This window comes from Crassostrea angulata, chromosome 3, assembly GCF_025612915.1.
Source record: "Crassostrea angulata isolate pt1a10 chromosome 3, ASM2561291v2, whole genome shotgun sequence".
Classification (NCBI taxonomy): Eukaryota; Metazoa; Mollusca; class Bivalvia; order Ostreida; family Ostreidae; genus Magallana; species Magallana angulata.
In genome coordinates, this window is record NC_069113.1 from 55707368 (window position 1) to 55730379 (window position 23012).

Genomic DNA, 23012 nt, shown 5'->3' on the forward strand with positions numbered 1-23012 from the left:
TATATTATAAGCATGCATTTCTCCATTACCATTTTTAGTTCGTTAAAATCGAACAAACGATTAAAAAGATCGAACATATAATTAAATTTCTTTGCACATATATAAACGACTTTTTGCAGAATTGAACATGCACACTGATATGTATACGCCGGCTCAATTTAAAAGTGTGATAAAATTAATTTAATAATCACATTTGATTTACAAAGCAAATAGAGACAGTTTTATAGTTATCTACTGATTTTCAATTTAGTACCAAGGAAATATGGCGTAACATGTTGTTAAATACGAATAATTTATGGCACAATCTGTTTCTAAATAACAGGTGGCGCCTCTATCGTGACAACTGAAAAACAACATGTCTGTCCAAGTTTAATTCTTTGAAAGTTTTTCGGCTTTGTTAAAATGTGATTATACTTTCAAAAATACCTGGTAAGTCACACAATATATATTTTACCCCTAACATCTGAGATAAAACTTGTTCTTATATCCAAACCGCGTTTTGCATACCTGTCACTCGTCTGTGCCAAAAATGACGTTTTATGAAATAATTTTAGTGTGATCATGCATCAGCAGTCTATTTGATATTCTTTGCTTTTATCCATTATGCCATTTGTTTTTAAAATAAGTATTTGTTATTTAGTGATAGCATATATTGATTATTTACGTTTTAAAGCAAAGACTTAAGTTTTTTAAATTATTATTCTGGATGTTGAACAGAAGACATCAAACTATAGGGCCCCTTTCGAGCTTTCTCAGAGCTTACTGATGACTTAAAGCTAATTTATGACTATCAACCAGTAAAATGGAAATAACACGGTTGCAGTTTATTTATTTGTCTTGTCATCATCAGAGTAACGTTTGATGAAAAAGCCTATCTCTGAAGAAGTGGGTTTTTTCTTATTTAATTTTAGTGTGCAAATGCTGTCAGCTATTTCAATATTAAGGGTCCTCAACACCTGTGACTTTTACTTTTTATGACAGTACATCACCACTTGATAATTTCAAATCATTGTGAAACTGAATGTGTCATCAAATTTGCATTAGTATAGCTTCATTTTACTGACCAGCAGGTACCAAGTTGTAAATACAGTAGGAACTTTTCTTTGTATTGATAGCAATTAATTTTTAAAAGTTGATTTTTCCTCAAATTTTAATCTTTTTTCTGCCATTTTCAAGCCAAACACATCCCATAAACTCTAACACTGAGGTATATAGAAGTTTTGGCTTCGTTGTATGCAAAACTTTTTCCAAAGGTGCGGAATACCCTTAAATCTGGATTTTCATTTTCAAGTCTTTATTCGCTCAAGACCAGTTCACTGGTATTTGAGGTTCAAAGTCAGTATATACAAATGTACACGAACACAGTCAAGGATCACATGTACAGTAGGAGTAATAATTGACAAAAAAAGGTTAAAATCACAATACAGTAGGGTGTTAAAGTTGGTTTCTGGAAGAACAGACTTTGAAAATTTTCTTAATAAATATTGACAAGTTTTTTAGTTTTTCTACATTAAAAGTATTCATGAGCTCGTTAAATTTTATGATATTTGGGTTTTCATAATATCTCTTGGGTAAAAACATTTTTCTGTCATTTACAAAATTTGTACATTCTAAAATATAATGAAATTCATCCCCAATACTATTAGAATCACACATTGTACATTTTCTTAAATTTCAGATACTCTGTCTCAAGATATCCTTGCATCACATTTTCCCTCAATCATTCAATATTGAAAAAAAACAGGGTTTATTAACCATATTCATTCAATATTATTCAATGTGAAAAAAATCCAAAGATTGCTCTTTCCCTCTAGATAGCTTGTCAGGTTGAAAAATAAAAGTATGGTACAAAGTCTATGGAGATTGGTATTGCTAATGACTTGACAGTACACGAATGATAAGATAACTATTGTAAGAAATCTGTTATATAGTTTCTTCAGGTAATAAGGGATGGTGTGAGAATAAGAGATGTTAAAACAGTTAACTGGTGAGACCACAATTTGAAGGGAGAACTTGTAATAATTAGTCAATGACAAATTCTGTCAATTTGCTGTATTTTACATGGCAATCACTTTATATGCAAGGGAATTAAACTATGTTTAATGCTACATGTACATGTAATACATGTATTAAATACACTGATTATACTTAATTACTTATACATGTACATGGATCACCATGGTATCATGGCATTTATTGTATATGTCATTATTCATTAAAAAAAATATTGAAAAACATGAAAAAGTTCCATTACTTATTATCATACGATGTGATAAAAAGTACATGTATTATAGCTTTTCAAGAAATTAGTGAAAATTACACCATATACTGGGGACAGAAACTGACACAGGTTTATTTTCACAGTTCAATACGGGAAACGTGCAAGAAAATTTGTCTTGTATATGACAGACATTCAGTGTATTTGGATAAACATGTATCACTGTGGCTTCATTAGTATTCACTGGCACCCATTTGTATGGATAAAGTGAACGCAGCTTCAGGAATCTGTAAATTTCTGACTTAGGTTCCTATCAATACAATTTGTTATTAGCAAAGCAATCAACATTTAATTTCAAGGATCAATTCAACAACCAAATATATAAAAAGTGGTATTTAATACCCCAGTATTTTATTCTATTCTGTTCTATTCTATTCTAATCTATTCTACTCTATTCTATTCTGTAAGTCATTTTATTTATGGTAACATTGATATATGACCAGTGATTTCTGGGATAAGAGGACTCTATACAGATTTTTTAGTCATTGACATGTCACTGGCAATCTTAGTTATATCCATTAATTGTATAAATCAATAAAAATAAGAGCAGGTTTGATGTAACATATATAGTATATATTTTGTATCCATTTTATCCGCCATGATTTGAAACATCTATATAATTACCATAGAAATAAACAAATTTATGCATAGACATGATAGATCTCTGAAATATATCAGTGTCTCAATTCAGAGCTAAATTCACATAAATCACATTCATGAATAATTTGAAGAGGAAGTGTATGTGAATAAGTTAAATCATTCTTCTTACTGACTAGTAGTTTGAATGTGTTCTTTAGAAGATATTGATCAATGTGTATTACTATGTCTGAATAATTATTGACAGGAATATCAACAAGCTTTATTCACCTGATCATAGAATATGAGCATATTCTTTTAGTTTTGTGTTGTAAGTAATGAAAACTATTTGAGCTACAATAACAGAAGGAGTTGGTTCCTTTGGTCCCATATACAAAACAACAAGGCAGATTAGGTCTTCCTTACAATTACAAGAAATCTTTCCAACAAACAAACAAGCATTGTCAAGACATTTCTCTGTTTATAATGTGACACTACTCAGTTTGTGTTGTTCATTATTTAAATTGAACTTAATAGACCAGCTATCATCAAGAGGAATAGTAATTTTCAATCGACTTATATTGGGTAAATTAAGTCACCGAAATTGATACATATATTTTATTATAAATAGTTTAAAGTGTCTTTATAAATGCCCATGTTTTAGCAGCTTTAAATTAAGCTCATTATGTACATAATTATCATAAAAATAAATGATGTATAAAAAGACTCTGTAATGTTGAATTGCTTGAACATTGACTGTGACACAGATCTCCTTGCGGTAGGAATAAACAGCGGGGATTTGGCTTGTTTATGGTTTGACTTTTTAAATAACAGGAATGGGATAAGTGTAATCTGTGGTGTTCAGGAGCTAGCGTAATTAATAGAATGTAGGAATTACTCCCCGATTACATTTATACACATCAGTCGGGATTATCCTATGAACTTTTGGTGACCGACTTTCATTGACTGTTGGACATCTTTGGCTTCAATGTGTATGTACGTTACAAGGACATGGACACATATTTCCCAATGAACGAAGGCCCTAATTATTTTTTTATCATGCAGAAAACTTACTCAGACATTTTTTTAAAACCCTGTGTGCTTATAAAGATATTGATTTGTTGAGTGATGTACAGTATTTGTTCAGAGCATTGTGTGAATGGACAACCTTCACTTTTTGCTGATAATAAAGGCAGTCTAGTGCTGTCATAGACTGCAATGGGGTGACAGTGTAAGCCAAACCCTCTTGTGACAATAGCATGAAGGCCTCTCAGGACAAACACTTTTTTGTTGACGATATGGCTCTCAATAATTGAAAGTTAAAAAGCCTGTTATGTGAGAGAGAACTGTTATTCTGAATGAGATGTACCAGGGTGATTAAGGTTTCATGTGTTTCTTGGCAATCAATACACTTTAATGATGTTTTAGTGACTCCACTGGAGGTTTAGTTGGCTGGTAAAGAAGAGAGTTACACATTTCAGACCCATTATTTATGTGCTGAAGTGTACACTAATACTAAAGTCTGCACACTGAAGGCTGTGAAGCATTATATTCTTTGTATCCTTGACTTTCAGAATTTTGCCAAGATATGTTGAGTTAGAACACCCAGACTGTAGGACATCAAACAGACATGGAGAGAAGTGTCGGGTAAGTATATCTGTACTTATACATGTACTGAGAAATTTTGAATGAATGTTCTTGTGATCACTTTAGAAATTTTATTAGTGTATAAGTGTATAGGTGGCATGGGACAGTTTTTTTGATACATTTCATTGTAGCCAAGGGATGCATGTCTTCGGAACTCTGTAACTAGAATTTCCTCAGTTCCCATTCAGCACAAATACCTTTAATTCACTCTTTATAAGGCCAATCACCAATTTCTGAAGAAAATTACTATTCAAAACCTGTACAATTTTCTACATACTGGTTTTTATGAGATTTTGACCCTTTCTTATTTTGCTAATTTTTCATGATTTTTCAGCTTTTTAGACCTCCCCCAGCTAATTCCCTGCAGAGGGTTGACCTTCTGTACCGTGTGCATGTTGCACTATCACATGTCAGAAACTTACCGGTGTATAGTTTACAATGTCCCATCCACCTACTTTTCGTGTTATTTTACCTCCCGTCTGTAATTTGCAATTTACTGTGTAAAGTCAACACAACAGTCATAGCCGCAGGTTTAGCATTTTACTTCTGATTCTCATGTACCTAACATATGGGGCCTACATATTGCATATCAATTTCAACAAGAGACACCCTTCTAACTAATGATAATCATTAAAAATCATTTCATGAATTTTAGCAACACTCATAAGCCTTCAAGTACAGCAACTCTCAATTTTACAAAAATATTGGCGGGTACTTTATCCGAAACTGTCCCTTGCTACCATAGCTTAATGTAACAGGCATGTTCTTGTAATATATTGATTGTTGTTAATTGAAATATTTAAATGTATACATGATTTTTAAAACCTCTCCTTGATATTGTGGCCCGGGTGTACTGTGATTTTTTGTATGTGATGCGTGATACTTGACAGTATGTACTGTTGTGTAAGATATGACTTTACTTTTGGGGGTGTATTGTAGGTCGCGACTACAGACCCTGTTCCAGCAGCTGGAGAAGATCGGGGGTAAGCAGGCCCGGAATCAGACCAGCACGGAGGACCTTCAGACCATTCGATATGTTACCTCAAAGATACACCAGATCCTCAACTCACAAGGTAGACCCTCACCCCCTACCAACACTCATCCCCACCCACTCATCATTGCTGGCCCTCACACCTACCAACACTCATCCCCACCCACTCATCATTGCTGCAGCACCCTGGGAGGGCTTTTTTGTACAGGACTGAGGGAAAATAATCAATAGCTTCTCCTATAAATGTGTCAGAGATTGAGCTACCTTTTTTTGTTTTATCGTTTTTTTTTTTTTTCAGTGTTTGTTTATTTATAGCCTTTCATTGTTTCTGGGTTGTTCATTTAAACAATTGATTTGTTAAGTGTTTTGCAGAGAAAGAGAGAGAGGGAAGAGAGAGACAGAGTGTAAATTATATATTTCTTGTGTGTATATTAATCTATAACATTTAATATTGTTTTGAAAAAGAATTGCTTCAGAATTTAGAAATTTACAATTGCTTAAAATGGAGAGGTTTCATTCTAATAAAATTTATGATCCGAAAATCAAATGAAATTACAACCCATTTTTGTGCATTGTATATACACTTTCACGAAGTGGAATAATTTCTTCCACTTATAGAGCCTGGTATCAAAGATTTAGTGGATGAGTGAGAATTCCCATGTTCTAGAATTAGGTGAATAAATACTCAGCGATTTAAATACTAATGTACACCCCAATTTTGTGTGCAGAATAACAGGTTTCGAGTTAATTAAGGTCTTTTGAGTAAACCTGATACATGTATTAGTTATTCTAAATGTGGAAATATTTTTCTTCAGAAAAGACGCACCGAGACACGGTCCTGAAGAACAGCGGATGGGTCGATTTAATTCTCGCTACTTTGAAGGTAAATATAGAGATCGTTTTTCAGGCTTTATTGTTTGTTTAGTGATTACCTCAAATTAATGTGTATTCAGGAAGGGATTAGATTTAATCTCTTGTTCAAATAAACTGAGGTAGGAATTGTAGGTGTTGTAAGAATAGATTAATGGATAATGAACATGAAATACATCTTCTCTCAAGTCCTGTCCCGTTTGCTTTTCAGAATACAAGTGACAGAACAGTGCTGTTGAACTCCATACAAATCCTGGCAGAAATGTTGGGCAAAACTCGTGAGTTTGATCTGAAAGAAAGTAAAAACAAGAGCTCTTTTACAAAGCAATAGATTTACATAAGTTGGGAAATAACAAATTAAGAATTAAGTACTAGAACAAGTACACTTTAGAGCATTTAATATTCTAGAATGGAATATTTTACATTATACATTCATTTGTAAAAAATATACCCTATTTTTATTTATTTGATATAAAGAATTCAGAATATTTCCTGATATTTACATGTCCTACAGAAAATTGGCTTTTATGGATTATTTAAAACATTATTTTATTGATATAAGAATGCAAGAAACAAATAAAAGCAATAAATCTGTAGGTTATTGACACTGACTGAGACTTTCATATGTTTTTACATGGAATTATTATGTATGCATTTAACACATCCAAGAACTGACCAATTTATTTTATAAAGATATACATTTAGTTTATAATAATAAATAATGTTGATGGGTATGGAATGTTGTGGGAAGAAGGATAGGGCTGGAGGGCAAGGTAGTACTAAGATGTTTGGTACATCTAGATGAGGAACAATGAATTAACATTTTATGTCTGAAAATCCTTTTTCCTTTCTTGAACTGAGCACGTTATGCTGAGTGCAATAAAACTTGAGTAAGATTAAATGTTGTATACAACATTTTTGAATAAGTGTTCTCGTTATGTCACAAATAAGATAATTTTATTACTATGCCATGAAAATTGCTGAATCACACCAGAAATAGTTATATTTGCCCTCCCGGAAAAAGTTAAATTTCAAAGGAAATGGTTATAATGCCCTCACGTGCAATACTTCTGCATATTAATTACGTCGGGTTCGTAATTTAGCTAAGCAAAGGTAAAGAGTTCCTCGAAAATAAAAATGTCAAGATAGTGTCTGCTTTTCAGAAAAACTTACTTGAATTGTTTAATTTGAAAAATTATCTTCTTTTTGAAAGCATTGATCAACATTTTCCAAGAAAATTGATTTGTAAGATATGAAGATGCATTAATAATTAAAATACACCTGTTAATGAGATAAATATATAATTCTTAAACAGATTTTTATTTTTAAAATGTCATATAACATATATTACATGTCTTCTCGGGCAACAATACCAGAATATTTGCCTTCGGCATCGGGCGACATAACACTCCAGTGCTTTCCTGTCACCTCGGGGCAAATATTCTGGTATGACGCCCTCGAAGCCATGTAATATGCTGGTATGTATAATATACACTGCATACTTTTGTTTGTATGTTATCCAGCATACATGAATAAGATTATACAAGCTTTTTGTACAATGGTATTTTGTGTATGTTATAAGACTGTTGTGTATACACTGGGGTCTATTGTGTTTGTACAGAGGTTGGTAAGCGAGCCGGTGTACTGGTCAGTGCCAACGCAACCAACATCCTGTTCCAAGTTATTTACCGCGAGGCAGAGGACCAGTTATCTTCTGAAGAAACCATGATGCTGGCCCACTACGTCCTCGGAAAGCTCGCACAGAAAGGTGTCCACTTTGCTCTAATTCCAGATATAAATACATCATACTCTTTCTTTGCCCTGTTCAAAAAATGTTAGGCCAATAGCAAATAAACATATGTTGTAACAACTAAACTGGTCATTTTATTTTTCTGCCTGTAAGATTATGAATCAAACTCTTATTTCCTTGTTCTTTGACAGATCGTAAATTTGCCACCAAAGCTCGACTGAACCTGGTGTTGTTGATCACGCTGAACCTGATCAAGAACAACTTGTATAACTTCAAGAATCTCCAGTCTCTGCTGTCCGTGTTCAAAGCCTACACCAATAACAGTAAGTGTATAACACCAATAACAGTAAGTGTATAACAACAATGACAGTAAGTGTATTACAACAATAACAGTAAGTCTGTTACACCAATAACAGTATTGTTTAGAACATACTTTATTGATTAAACAAAGGGATTAGAAACAAGTTCTAACAACTTACAAGTTCCTCTCTTTAACAGTAAGTCTGTTACACCAAAAACAGTAAGTCTGTTACACCAATAACAGTAAGTCTGTTACACCAATAACAGTAAGTCTGTTACACCAATAACGGTAAGTCTGTTACACCAATAACGGTAAGTCTGTTACACCAATAACGGTATGTCTGTAACACCAATAACAGTAAGTCTGTAACACCAATAACGGTAAGTCTGTAACACCAATAATGGTAAGTCTGTAACACCAATAACATTTAGTCTGTAACACCAATAACGGTAAGTCTGTAACACCAATAACGGTAAGTCTGGAACACCAATAACGGTAAGTCTGGAACACCAATAACGGTAAGTCTGTAACACCAATAACGGTGAGTCTGTAACACCAATAGCGGTAAGTCTGTAACACCAATAACGGGAAGTCTGTAACACCAATAACGGTAAGTCTGTAACACCAAGAACAGTGAGTCTGTAACACCAATAAGAGTAAGTCTGTTACACCAATAACGGTAAGTCTGTAACACCAAGAACAGTGAGTCTGTAACACCAATAACGGTAAGTCTGTTACAGCAATAACAGTAAGTCTTTTACACCAAGAACTCCAAAAGAGTATTTCTGTTACATTGATAACAGTCTATTACAACAATAACAGTCAGTCTTGCTACAATGGTAAAGAACTATATTAAGTTAACTGATGTTACTGATAGTGATAGTTGATGGTATTTCTGGGTTTGTTACAGGTGTGAATGCCTCCTACCTGGGGAAACAGAACTCCATTCCGCCCATGTTTCGTGTGATTCAGCAGTGTGGGAGGAAGCACACGGCAATACTGAAGCTGGCACTGGACATCCTTACCAACCTTACCAAGTCAAGTAGGTCACCGCACTGTCTGTCTGTCCGTCTGTGCATTTGTCTGTCAATATGTTAATCTTATTGTCCATTTATCTGTCTTTCTGTCTAATCATTCATCTTGGAGATAGTCATTGTTTGATTCTAGTCTTGAGTATTTTTTATTAAAACCTACCGCTAGTAAGCATATTTTATACATAATACATACATCGTTGAAGCTACAATCATGAAAATTATAAAGTAATGTTTTCCCTATTAAGGGTTTGTTTGCTGTGCTTGCCACTGATGTATTTGTAGAAGTGCATGCTCCTTATGCGAATTCTATCATAAATGTTGACGCTTGAACAAACTGTGTTTGTTTATATGTTGCAATATTGTGATGCGTACGTTGGTTTTGTCATCAGGAAACAACGCAGCCAGAACGATAGGGGGGGAGCACGTCCCCCACCTGCTGGCTCTCTACCACGAATGGCATCAGCTGGACACCAAGCATCGACACGTCAACCTCAGGAAAGCCATCCTGAACATCCTCAAAAATATCACCAATCTCCGTAAGTCACTCAACATCCTCAAAAACATCACCAATCTCCGTAAGTCACTCAACATCCTCAAAAACATCGCCAATCTCTGTAAGTCACTCAACATCCTCAAAAACATCACCAATCTCCGTAAGTCACTCAACATCCTCAAAAACATCACCAATCTCCGTAAGTCACTCAACATCCTCAAAAACATCACCAATCTCCGTAAGTTATTTAACATCTTTAAAAAATAAGTCAACAAAAACAAGTCAACAAAATATATCCAATATCCATAATTTACCTTCATCACTCAAGGCTACTCTGAGTCACTGTCAGTCAGGATGCTGTCACTGGTCTTGTGTTTGCATTGATTGGCAAGTCATCACTGAAATGATCTACACATTATGCATCTATAGCCACTGTCACATAGATTCATATTTAAGTCTGCTTCACAGCTTGTTATTGTCACCTACACATGCCATTCTGTATTGAGTGTACACTAAGTGTGATTCTGTAGGCTCTGGACGAAAGGCTCTGGCAGACGCGAACGGTATCCAGATCCTGTACGACAGTGCCCAGGAAGTGATCGACTGCCGTGAAATGGAGAGCCTGATCCTGCTGGCCAGTGTCATTATGAGGAAGTGCTGCCCGCGCAACAAGCTCCCACTGGACAAGCTACAGAGTCCATTCAACCTGGAGCTTCCCGAGTCTGAGCTGTATCCGACTGGACAAGGTGTGTACCAGGAGAGGTCAAGGTCAAATAGTGTAACAGTCAGTCTGTTTAGGAAAAATAAGTTTATGTTAGGCAGTTTACTGGCAATTCTTGACCTACTTTACTGTTTTTGTGTAAGGTCCTCCACTATTTGTGATGATAGTTCTTGAGTTTCATTTCTTTGAGAGTTAGATGTCTCAAAACAAAATTCATTGCCTCATACATTTTGATCCTGAGTTGCAGTCTTTGAGAGGAAATACCATGCTAACATTATTTGAATTGTTTGACAGATGGAATCAATGACACGGGATACAACGGTAACTCACCAGACAGCGACAACAGCTCACTGGAGGAGGACGATGACATTGACTCGGATGATGAGCGATTCAAGACCGAGGACCACTCGGAAGAGGTGAAACTCTTAAATAGACACAGTTTATACAAACATCATTGGTGAAATGATTTGAGTTTTATATGTGTATTTTGGTGATATTTGATTGTAGGCTGAAGACGATGCCAGTGAGGCCCCAGAGCCCTACAAAAGGACCTCGGAGGACCTACGGATGTATGACAGCTTCTTCCCAGAACTGTTTGAAATAGAGGTAAATTACAGGAGCCATGTAACTCATCAGAGCATACGACATCCAATGGTTTTATCTTTTAGCTATGAAAGAAAACTTAAGTAAATAGAATATAGAATGAAGGTGGCTAATTTTATGACCTGATATGTTTAAATATCTCCAGCCTCAAGAAGATGACGATGAACCCTCAGCCTCTATCTATATCCCGACTGGAAATGTTGACTCCTTTGGGAATGTCACTGCCGACTCAGAGTCTCGCCAAGCCAATCTCAGAATGCCTACTGCCACCAGCTACACTAGCTCCAAGAGCAGTGGTTATAGTTCACTTCACTATGATGCACCTGACTACGAATCTTATGGGGCCAATCGGTGCGACTCAGCTACTGCCATCAACCTAAAGACAGGGACCAGTGTGTTCTCATTGGACGGTCCGTTATCTCAGTCCAACAAAGCTCCAACCAGCGCAAAACCCAAACAGCTAATCCAAAAGTCTAGCAGTTCATCGTCATCACTACGGAAAGCAAAGGGGAACAAGAAAATCACCAAGGACAAGAAAAAGAAGAGTTCCTCCTCCCTGTCGTCCGCGGCCAGCGCGGGCCTGAGGATGAACGAGATGGAGGCCGAGTACTGTAACGCCCTGTGCATCACCCCATTCCCTTCCTCCAGTAAGGAGCTTGACCTTGACCGGGAGGGGTACAGCAGTGACGAGGACGACATGGAACAGTACCTCCACAGTCCCATTGTGTTCCAGGAGGTCGCCGGCGCCACCAAGAGTGTGGCCAGGTTTGAGAAGCTGGCCTACCCTGACCTAGTGGGCGGGAAGTCAGGGTCAAACCTTGAGGGGCTGTACCACAGGAAGTTCGGGGTTCAAAGGTCAGTCCATTAATCATAGATGTATGTAAGATATCTAGTCCATCAGAATCAGTGTTCTGTCTGTCAGAGGTTGTATTCTGTGTAATATTCTTAAGTCAAGATACTAGATTAGATAAACATTAACAACAGTGACTTACTTTCCCCACAGAATCAAGGTGTTTGAGGACATTGACCGGATGATCCATCCTGAGCATGTGATTGACCGTGTGGTGTATGATGTGGACACTGTGGTCGCCCGCGCCTCCAGCGCCTACACCTCCACCACTCCCAGCCTCAGTAACAGGGACCAGATGAGGTAAGCTCACCCTCATACCAAGTTACATTGTGAAGTTATCCAGGTCAAATCTATGATTAACAGGGGTTTATCCTCATTCATTCTTTGTAAGTAGTCTGAAAGATATGTAGATTACAATCTGGGGGTAACCCCTGTTCATCCTAAATTGGCCTCTAATAATAAATTTATTTCCTATGTAACAAATTTTTTATTTGATTTTGGTTTACACACTCTTGTTTGTTTGTTGATCTACAGTGCGTAGACAACACTTTGTGGCATTACTTTCCTTTGCAAGAAAATTGATAAACATGCATTGTGACATCTTTTTTATTCACCCCCAGCTTTAGCAGGGTGTTTGGAAATTAATACCTGGTTTGCTATTCAATCAAATCTCCTCCTACTAGCCACACAAGTTTTGAAATACTCATACTTCCGAAGGAGATAGATTTTGGAAGATTAGGTGTGACAATGTCACCAAGTTACATTCTACGTACCTGTAGTTTTGCCTCATGTTTTATATGTAAATAATGCATGTGTCTACATACTTGAACTTGCTTTTATTTTGGCCTCGAGTAGGATTGGAAGTCGTCTGGAGGCCGGAGGGTCAGCTTCGCTGCGATTCAACTCACAATTCGAGAGCGGCAATCTGAGGAAGGCGATCTGGGTAAGACTAAATACCTCACTGCATTTATTGATGACGAAAACAATTAATAGGGAACTTATACCCTATAACCACATGTACTTGTATGTTTTATGAGATCCACAAAATTGTATTAAAAATGGAGTATTGATAAATATATGCACATTAATGAAAAAAGTTAATAAGAATAGGTCTATCTTTGACAATTTAGCATGTACATTTTAGAATAACATTACTGTACGAGGGTCAATCAAAAAATACGAAGACTTTTGTCATAGCTATGTTACTTAACGTCATATCATTACTAAATTTGGTAGACATAATTTAGCAATAGTTTCAGACAATTTGCAAGAAAAAAAGTTAATAAATTTCTTCATTTCTAAGAATTATTTAGAATTTAATCCTGCAAAAATGAGGTCACGGCGCACGGTCAAAATTTGTGTAATGTCAACAATAAACCATATAATGTTGAAAGTATTATCTCTATAAATTTGGCTGAAAACCAAATTATATTGAAACTTCGAATTTAGTATAGTCATGGTATTCTATGTACCAAATAATGACGGGATATATTGTTTTGTCGAACAGATATTAGTAACTAAAGTCAGATAGTCCTCTTTAGAATTGACTAAACACATCGACGTCACCTGACGTCATGGCGCAACGAGAAGTACAAATAAAATGGATTTAACTGAGGTAAAAGTCGATACAAGCTGTGAAAATGCTCAATGGTGCAAAAAATAAGTCAACAATTATATGCAAGTTTGTGTTTTACTGTAATAAATTTTGTGGGGGTGGTGGTCATTGTATTTTGAATATAAAACAGTCCGAAAGAGAGTAGAATATCTGTAAATATTTGGTCAGTACATAAATAACGTCAACCGACGTTCAGGGTTATCCTTACTGTAAACTAAGAGATACACGGTTAGAAAATGAAAACATTGGAGAACTAACTTATGATTCTCGAGCAAATGTGTGCAAATAAGATGTTAAGTGGTTCAGTGCCATTTTAAATTGTAAGGAGAAAGGTACAAGAGACTTAAGCGGGATATAAAGATGGGGTTTATCTATAAACTGTGCGTGTTTAATCTTGACGTCATGTTTTGAACGTTACCGTGCGCCGTGGTGACAAAACATGCTGTTTTTAAAAAGGGGTAACAAAAATACCCTTTCATCAAATGGACCAAAACTTCGCATATCAATAACATAAGTGTTGGTGCACAGATGAATCTGTTAAGTATGACTTTCATGAAAAATATATGATAGACAGCTACATTGTCTTCGTATTTTTTGATTGACCCTCGTATGAATAAAACTCTACGTTGGATTGTAGGTGCGTGAGTTTGAGTATGACCTGATTCTGAATCCGGACGTAAACACGAACCACCACCACCAGTGGTTCTATTTCGAGGTCAGTAACATGGTGGCCGATGTACCGTACCGCTTCAACATCGTCAACTGCGAAAAACTCAACAGCCAGTTCAACTTTGGTAAGATATTAATTCATTTAAAATTGAAATACTCTTAATAATACAAACAGATAAAAAATAAAATAATCTTAATGAAATTTCTTAATTTCTTAAAAATGAGTTGAAAAAGATACGATCAGTAGAGGTGCAAATGTAATTCTGTAGGACAAGTACGTTGTTATTCTGTTGTCAACTGTAGACTATAGTCTACCTAGGAAAAGATTGAATCAGATTTTACAGTGTTATAAATTGATATATTTTTGTGTAGGAATGAAGCCTGTGATGTTCTCAGTAACTGACGCTATGGACGGCAAGCCGTACTGGTTCCGGACAGGGACCAGTATCTGTTACTACAAGAACCACTTCACCCGCAGCGCCCAGGCCACAGGGGGCATCAAGGGGAAGACTTACTACACTGCAACCTTCACTGTGACCTTTAAACACGACAAGGACATCTGCTACCTTGCCTACCACTTCCCCTATACCTATACCACGCTACAGGTACGCAGGCAACTCACATACACCACGCTACAGGTACGCAGGCAATTCACATACACCACGCTACAGGTACGCTGGCAATACACATACACCACGCTACAGGTACCCCAGCAACACACATACACCATGCTACAGGTACGCAGGCAACACACATACACCACGCTACAGGTAAGCCTGCAACACACATACACCACGCTACAGGTAAGCCAGCAACACACATACACCACACTACAGGTACGCAGGCAATACACATACACCACGCTACAGGTACGCAGGCAACACACATACACCACGCTACAGGTACACCAGCAACACACATACACCATGCTACAGGTACGCAGGCAACACACATACACCACGCTACAGGTAAGCCTGCAACACACATACACCACGCTACAGGTACGCAGGCAACACACATACACCACGCTACAGGTAAGCCTGCAACACACATACACCACGCTACAGGTACGCAGGCAACACACAAACACCACGCTACAGGTACGCCGGAAACACACATACACCACACTACAGGTACGCCGGCAACACACATACACCACACTACAGGTACGCAGGCAACACACATACACCACACTACAGGTACGCAGGCAACACACATACACCACACTACAGGTACGCAGAGAATGGGGGAGATAAAGCTCTCACAGTCAGAGGGTACAGATAACAAGCATTAAACATTATATGTATATGCTGTGCAAAATAAGAGTACCCATATGTCTACTTTAGATGTTTATATTGAGCACAGTGAGATCACCTGTATATCTTTGACAGACACATCTGACTCTCTGGGAGCAATACCTGGACCAGACCCAGATCTTCTTCAGGAGACAGACCCTGTGTAGCACCATCACCGGTAACAAAGTGCCCGTCCTCACCATCACCGCCCAGCCAAAGTCCCTGTCCAAGGACTTTGTAGATGACCTCAGTAAGTAGCCATCACTCAGTGTCACTCCTCAGTCAGTAACCATAGAAACCAACTAAAGGTCACTGACAAAGGACTTTGGAGAAACCAACTGGTGTCACTGTCATTGAACTCCAATGTGGATATTTGTAGAAACACTGCCCATGATTTGTGAGAAACTCTCATGTGTATTTTTGACTTCTGTTCCTTTATCAAATTCTTTAGTTGTCAATGAAAAGATTGCTTAAATTTGTCCAATTTGCCTTTAAAGGTGTTCTGAAAATATACATTCCAATCTGTAATTTAGATTTCTTTTAAATAATACCATTTCATAATGACATTTTTATAAACAGACAATGTATTGTATGTGTATGTAAGATTTACCTGTTTCACCTGTTCACACGACTGGTTTATTACAGGAAGTAGACCATACATATTTCTATCAGGGAGAGTTCACCCAGGAGAGAGTAACTCCAGCTGGGTCATGAAAGGTCAGTTATACATCACTGTCCTGATGTTTCTGTGTGTAGAGACAGTTCACATGACCAATTACAGAGAAATCAAAAATAAAGAGATAAAGAAAATAAATTCTTTGTTTAGAGTGTAACCAGTAGAGCTTATTACGTTCTGTTGTATGTAGGCACCATAGACTTTCTGTTGAGTAAGCGACCAGCTGCCCAGTTACTGAGAGAGACCTTCATCTTCAAGATAGTCCCCATGCTGAATCCTGACGGGGTCATCAATGGATGGTAAGGAATATTTAATTTCTATCATTTGTTCAAAGTGTACAGTTACAATACATTGCTGTGGTTGCAAACCCAGCATGTGAAAGCCGATTCCCTGTGTTTTATGATATACAGACTGTTGATATACATGTATTGGTTTCAGCCACTGTTGTTCCACTGTGCTTTATGATATACAGACTGTTGATATATTGATTTCAGCCACCGATGTTCCACAGCAGCAGAGGATCTGAACCGGCGGTGGGACAACCCCTGCCCCAGGCTCCACCCCACCATCTACCACACCAAGGGCCTGCTCCAGTACATGCAGATGATTGGCAAAGTCCCTCTGGTGCGTACCACCATCAGCTCACGGATATTTAATGCTGACATCATTGCAATTATCAGCACACAGCTGTATTATTGACTGAAATCTTTGCAAAGTACAGCTTATAGTAGAGCTAAATGTGTAATTATGTAAAATGTCATGTTTTGTGATTGAAGGTTTTCTGTGATTACCATGGTCACTCTCGGAGGAAGAACATTTTTATTTACGGCTGTTGTCCCACGCTGTCTTACATACCCAACGACACCAAAAACCCAGCGTGTACCGGCAACAAGACAGAAGATAACTCCTTCAAGGTACGCAACTCTTGCAGCCTTATTCATTCTTGTTGTTTACAATGTATAATAGCATTCATTAAACCTCTATAGAAATACTCAAAGTAAGTGGGTAAATATTTTAAGATAAAAAAATGCTTGAATTTATAAACATTTATGTGCAACCATTTGTATCCAAATGAAACTTAAACAATGTTAATATATTTTATACATAATTCCTATATTTATATATAGGAATAATATAACAATAAAATGTTATAACATTTGGTTGTCATTTTGTTTTGATTGCATTTCAGACACTACCCAGAATTCTACACCTCATGTCACCAGTGTTTTCCTGGCAGAACTGTAGCTTTGTGGTGGAGAAGGCCAAGGAAACCACAGCCCGCGTGGTTGTGTGGCGACAGATCGGCGTCATTCGGAGCTACACCATGGAGAGCTCCTACTGCGGCATCGACAAGGACGGCAAATACAAGGTCTCTACTCTCGTTCTAACATCTACTTTCTCTCTCATCATATTCAGCTCTTCCAGCATTAGTACTCCAAGCTTGAATGTATAAATGATAGACAATCAGACCATGATAACACACTGAATAAAACCATCATTGTTGGTTCCGAGTTTCTGAGTTTTCCGCCTTCCCACATTATTGTCTCTTTTTTGGGTCATCTGTGCTTTGGGAGATATAAACAAAAATTGTTGAACTTATTTATCAATTGTTGCAAATAAATTTAAGACTACGTAAAGATACTTTTTTGATCCATCAAAAAATATTTAGGTGTGTTAAGCCACTTTGATAATATTGTTTGGTGGAGTATAATGATGATGTGTCTTGAGCTGAATATCATTGTATTTTAAAGTTGAATAATTTGACAGTTTGTTGAGTTGAATATCATTGTCTTGAGCTGAATATCATTGTCTTGAGTTGAATATCATTGTCTTGAGCTGAATATCATTGTCTTGAGCTGAATATCATTGTCTTGAGCTGAATATTATTGTCTTGAGCTTAATATCATTGTCTTGAGCTGAATATCATTGTCTAGAGTTATATTATATGACGATGTCTTGAGTTCAGTGATGTGACCATGTGTAATGTGTACGGCTTTGTGTCCTCCAGGACCAGCACATCTCGACCCTAATGTTGGAGGAGATGGGACACCGATTCTGTGAGGGACTGCTCAGACTTCGGACTCGCTTCTCGGGCAAGGATCAGGCCGTTTCCTTCCCGTTCGCTGAGGACAGTAACTCCCCCAACGGACCAACCCAGGAATCCGGGTAGGGTGCCAGCCTCGTGGTTTATGACCTCAAAAAATTGTGCTCTCTTGTAGTTGAATCTAATTGGTCTAAAAATTATATTGTTACAGTCAAACCTCGTTATCTCAAACTAGTTGGACTGGTTAAAACCTTCGAGATATCTGTGTATTTGAGATATCAAGGGTAAAATACTTAAAGTATTTATAAGTGGTTTGGACTTACAAATCACTTCAACATATCCATGGTATTTGATATATCAGTGTTCTAGATACTGAAGGTTATCTGTAATTATTGGATGCCGACAAGGGTAGCATTGAAAAGGTGATCTCTCAAATAATAATGTTGACCTAAGATTTGCCTTAAAACATTCCTTTGGGGTGATAACCTCCAATGTTATCCTCCCAAGCATTCAATATTAACATGATGAATTGTGAAATGTCAGGTTTTGTCCTGAGTGACTGGGAACAATGTGTGTTTATAAACTGTAATTTCTGAGCTTTTCTATTTATAGATCTGATGAATTCTAATTTTAGATCTGATGAACTGTTGGCTGAGGCTGATGAAGATGTTAATCTACCTGATGAACAGATCTTGTACGGAGCAGAAGATGAGGAGTATGATGAAGAAGATGATGATGAAATGTATGAGGAAGATGAAACATATGATGATGATAGAAACTAAGCAGAAAGGATTGAAACATACAACAATGATAGAAATTTAACTGCAGAAGATGATGAAGGAAGTCCCATCGGGAAAGATGCAAAATGATGATGATAGAAATTAAGCAGAAAGTTTGAAAAGTACAATAATGAAAAATGGTTCATAGAGTTGATAGGATATTTTTGGTAGTTTAGACAAAAGACTGTGAAGAAAATGGCTGCAATGAGAGCCAAGTGTTTGTCTATTTAGGTTGTTATTGTTAAGTTCATGTGCATTACTGTTTTGCTTATTTGTAATACAAAGATCTGTATTAATGTTTACCTGCTGTAGATCTAGATATATGTCTATATTCCTGGGGTAGGTCCCCCTGTATCTGGCTCATCATGAGTGATTGTAGTCGTTTTGCTAGAATTTCTTGATGATTGTCAAATGTCGTATCAGAACCACTGATGAGGTTTAGTCAGGATGATGCTGTTTGATAACAAGTAATCTTTGTTATCTTTTTAGTTATGCAAGTCTAGTTTTATACATTAAGGTTATTATAAGCTTATTGTAGTTATATATGTATAAACTCGTAACACCTCAAACCAACCATTTCTTCCTGTCGGTAGCCCTGTGAAGTTGTTTACTCTGTAAAGCTGGTATGTTCAACCATCACCTGTTCAAACTGACCTGAGTTCATCCCATTTTCAAAGCAATGACCTACATTCATTAATTGTTCCAGCTTTTCCCCTTCCTTTCTTTATTGCAATTCAATCTGTGACCTTAAACACATCAAACTTGTTATATGGAGTGATATACATGTACTTCTATCATTATCAAACATTTTTTGAATCACACTGAATTACAATAGTTCTATGCAATGGTGCCAGTATTATAATCTGTTGGAATATGACTTCTGTGAGGGGTACGTTGGACAAGTAGTCAGGTGATTAGCTGGGGGGTGATTAAGCTGATTAGCTGGGGGGTGATTAAGCTGATTAGCTGGGGGATGATTAAGATGACTGTTTTCTGTGCCTTTGAGTTCTTCGCTCTGTAACCAGAATATGTGGGCTGTTTTTGTTTTATTACTAGTACAAGGTGCAATTTCAACCTCACAAGTTGTAGATACATTGTTTGGGAGTATTTTTATTTGCCTTTCATTTTACTGATTCAGTCAAAAGTATAAGATATGGAAGAATGTACACTGTTATTTCCAGATATTCCTATACAAACATTAGTCCTGTTTAAACATTAGCTCTGTATTTTTCTACTGTTATTTATGTAGTACATGTATATTTGAGTGTGTTCTTCAGAAATCAGTTTAACTGAATATGATTAAGTAGAAGATTACTATAAACTTACAATGGGTACAGATATTTTGTCACATCTTAGTAATTTTATCAATTGTTTGCTTGTATGCATCCAATACATATAACCCATGTGATGAATTCTAATACTACAGAAACATTAGATTTCGTGGTGGCTCAATTTTCGGGGAATTCCTGGGTACCTTTCATCAGTGAATTAACATCCTCCATGAATTAATAAATTACTGATATGAAATCATATTTTATTTTGTAGGTATAAAATAACTCACGAAAATGTGTCCCCACGAACCAGTAAAATTTAAGCAACCCACGAAAATTGACCCCCACGAATTTTAATGATTCCACAGTATTTAGCAATTTCTTTATTTTTGCCTTTATATACGCCTGGAACGAGGATAAAAAAATGTCAGGTACTGGTATATGTCTAGAAAAGAATTGTCTATGCTTTGTAATGGATTGTGAGTTTGATCCTATCTCACAGTGTTATAAGAGGGAAAACTTCAACACAAAGAGATGGAACAATCAAAAATCATTTCTATCACAAATCCTGGGAGATATAATTATATGTCATACATGGCATGTCTTATTTGTATATGATCCTGACATTGTTATGTATACTGTATCATTTAGACATAGGTATGATCTAGACATAGGTATGATCTAGACATAGTTATATATGATCTAGACATAGATATTTATGATCTAGACATAGTTTTTTATGATCTAGACATAGTTATTTATGATCTAGACATAGTTATATATGATCTAGACATAGTTATATATGTATACAATTATCTAAAGCTGTGATCAGATTATCTCTTTCATTTTGAATTTATCTTATTTTAGTGTACTAAAATACTTGATGAAGTGTTTGCCTTTATTTTAACTTTATTTTTATTTGGGATTATTTATTTGTGAAAGAGGGAGGAAGAGAGAGATTGGTTGTAGTTAGAGTGGTGCTGTGTCTGATTGTGAGGGTATATCGTGGTCCATGGTGTTTCACTGACCAGACCGATGTACTTGTATACCATTTAATGACATACATTAGATATACATAAACTGTCAAACTAGGTAATGCTGTTACCTATTTCTGGTACTCTCGGCATTTCATGTACCAATAAAATGGAATGTTCGCTCTGCTTCTTTCTCTTGTTTGACCCGCTTGCTTGAGCAGATACCTGGACTGTTGGGTATCACTGTCAGGACTGTCGGGTGGGAGGGGATTGTTCTCACGGACTGAGGGTCGTTTTCACCTGTATACCACACTGTCTGTGTTCATCAAACCTCACCTATGTACTGTTATGTATATGCAATGCAGCTACATGAAGATGATCTTTAAAACCACTCCTAAATCAATGTTAAGATAAAACTGCTGCATTTGAAGTGAACCCTGTCGGGTAAATGAGATACATGTAAAATGCACATGTGTGTATATTCTAATCTGCATTATCGTAAATGTTCTAACTAAAATGAACCAAGAGCTGTGTCTTTTGGATAGAATTTCTTTTGTATAAACACAACAAGTGTGTAAGTAAACAATTAACTTTATGGAATCTCTGTATTATTGTAAATTTACCACCGGGATATCCTCAAACTTTTCACCAGTTCCTCTCGGAGTTATCTCGCTTTACTTGAATCGCCTTCCGTGCTACTCCCATAGCCGCTAGAGTCCTGGATTACCCCGATAATCTCGCAATGCTTATTTATCTTGCTCCCCGCTTATCTCTTAAAACCACAAATCCCGTCTGTTTATGTATAACTATTTCCCCATTATCTCACAGTAGCAGCACACAAAAGGCAAACTAGTTCATGAACCAAGTGTGAATTCAATAATACGATAAATTGTATTTCTAAGAAGGAGCGTTGTTCAAATCCAATGTACATGTCAGACATGTAACAGAGAGCTTACAACATATTTCGTGATGAATTGTCCATTCAGCTGAAGGTTGCGCACATCAGTACTTGGTACTCTCTAATATAATAACTGATGTATTATAAGTCTGTATCTCCCTTGCCGTTTAGGGCTTTCGTTTCATGATCTGTTGCTGTGTTTGCTCGGTTGGTTCTGTTATACACTGGGTGTTTGGGCGTTTGCACTATAAGCCGCGTCTTATTAGCGGTGTATTCGTTGTTTGTTGTCTGGCCTGTTGCTTTGTTTCTGTGTCATACACGGCTCATTTGTTGTGTGTTTTGTTGCTCTGTTAGCTGTATTGTATTTGGTTAATTTGTTCTGTGGTCTGTTGCTCTGTTAGCTGTGTTGTATTTGGTTAATTTGTTATCTGGCCTGTTGCTATGTTAGCTGTGTTGTATTTGGTTAATTTGTTATCTGGCCTGTTGCTCTGTTAGCTGTGTTGTATTTGGTTAATTTGTTGTCTGTTGCTGTGTTAGCTGTGGCTGTGTTGTATTTGGTTAATTTGTTCTGTGGCCTGTTGCTATGTTAGCTCTGTTGTATTTGGTTAATTTGTTCTGTGGCCTGTTGCTATGTTAGCTGTGTTGTACATGTATTTGGTTAATTTGTTCTGTGGCCT

At 36.7% G+C, this 23012-nt stretch overlaps 1 protein-coding gene across 2 annotated transcripts; it reads left to right on the forward strand.

The window, feature by feature from the left end:
* The first annotated feature begins 321 nt into the window (after positions 1-321).
* LOC128176449 (cytosolic carboxypeptidase 1-like) lies at positions 322-21617 on the forward strand. 2 transcript variants are annotated; one of them, XR_008242789.1, is made up of 26 exons: positions 322-429; positions 4429-4501; positions 5441-5574; positions 6308-6375; positions 6574-6640; positions 7984-8130; positions 8304-8435; positions 9324-9455; positions 9837-9983; positions 10471-10686; positions 10956-11077; positions 11169-11267; positions 11410-12119; positions 12268-12414; positions 12970-13057; positions 14367-14523; positions 14771-15003; positions 15790-15943; positions 16339-16410; positions 16560-16668; positions 16864-16993; positions 17146-17283; positions 17559-17738; positions 18378-18535; positions 19048-20102; positions 20151-21617. XR_008242789.1 is itself a non-coding variant. In XM_052842803.1 (25 exons), the coding sequence occupies exons 2-25, from the start codon at positions 4485-4487 to the stop codon at positions 19193-19195; spliced, it is 3705 nt and encodes a 1234-aa protein (XP_052698763.1). In that variant the 5' UTR covers positions 322-429; positions 4429-4484; the 3' UTR covers positions 19196-21617. The 2 variants fall into 2 exon arrangements, 1 of the variants encoding a protein (XP_052698763.1); XM_052842803.1 differs by having other exon boundaries at positions 19048-21617.
* Positions 21618-23012: the final 1395 nt, after the last annotated feature.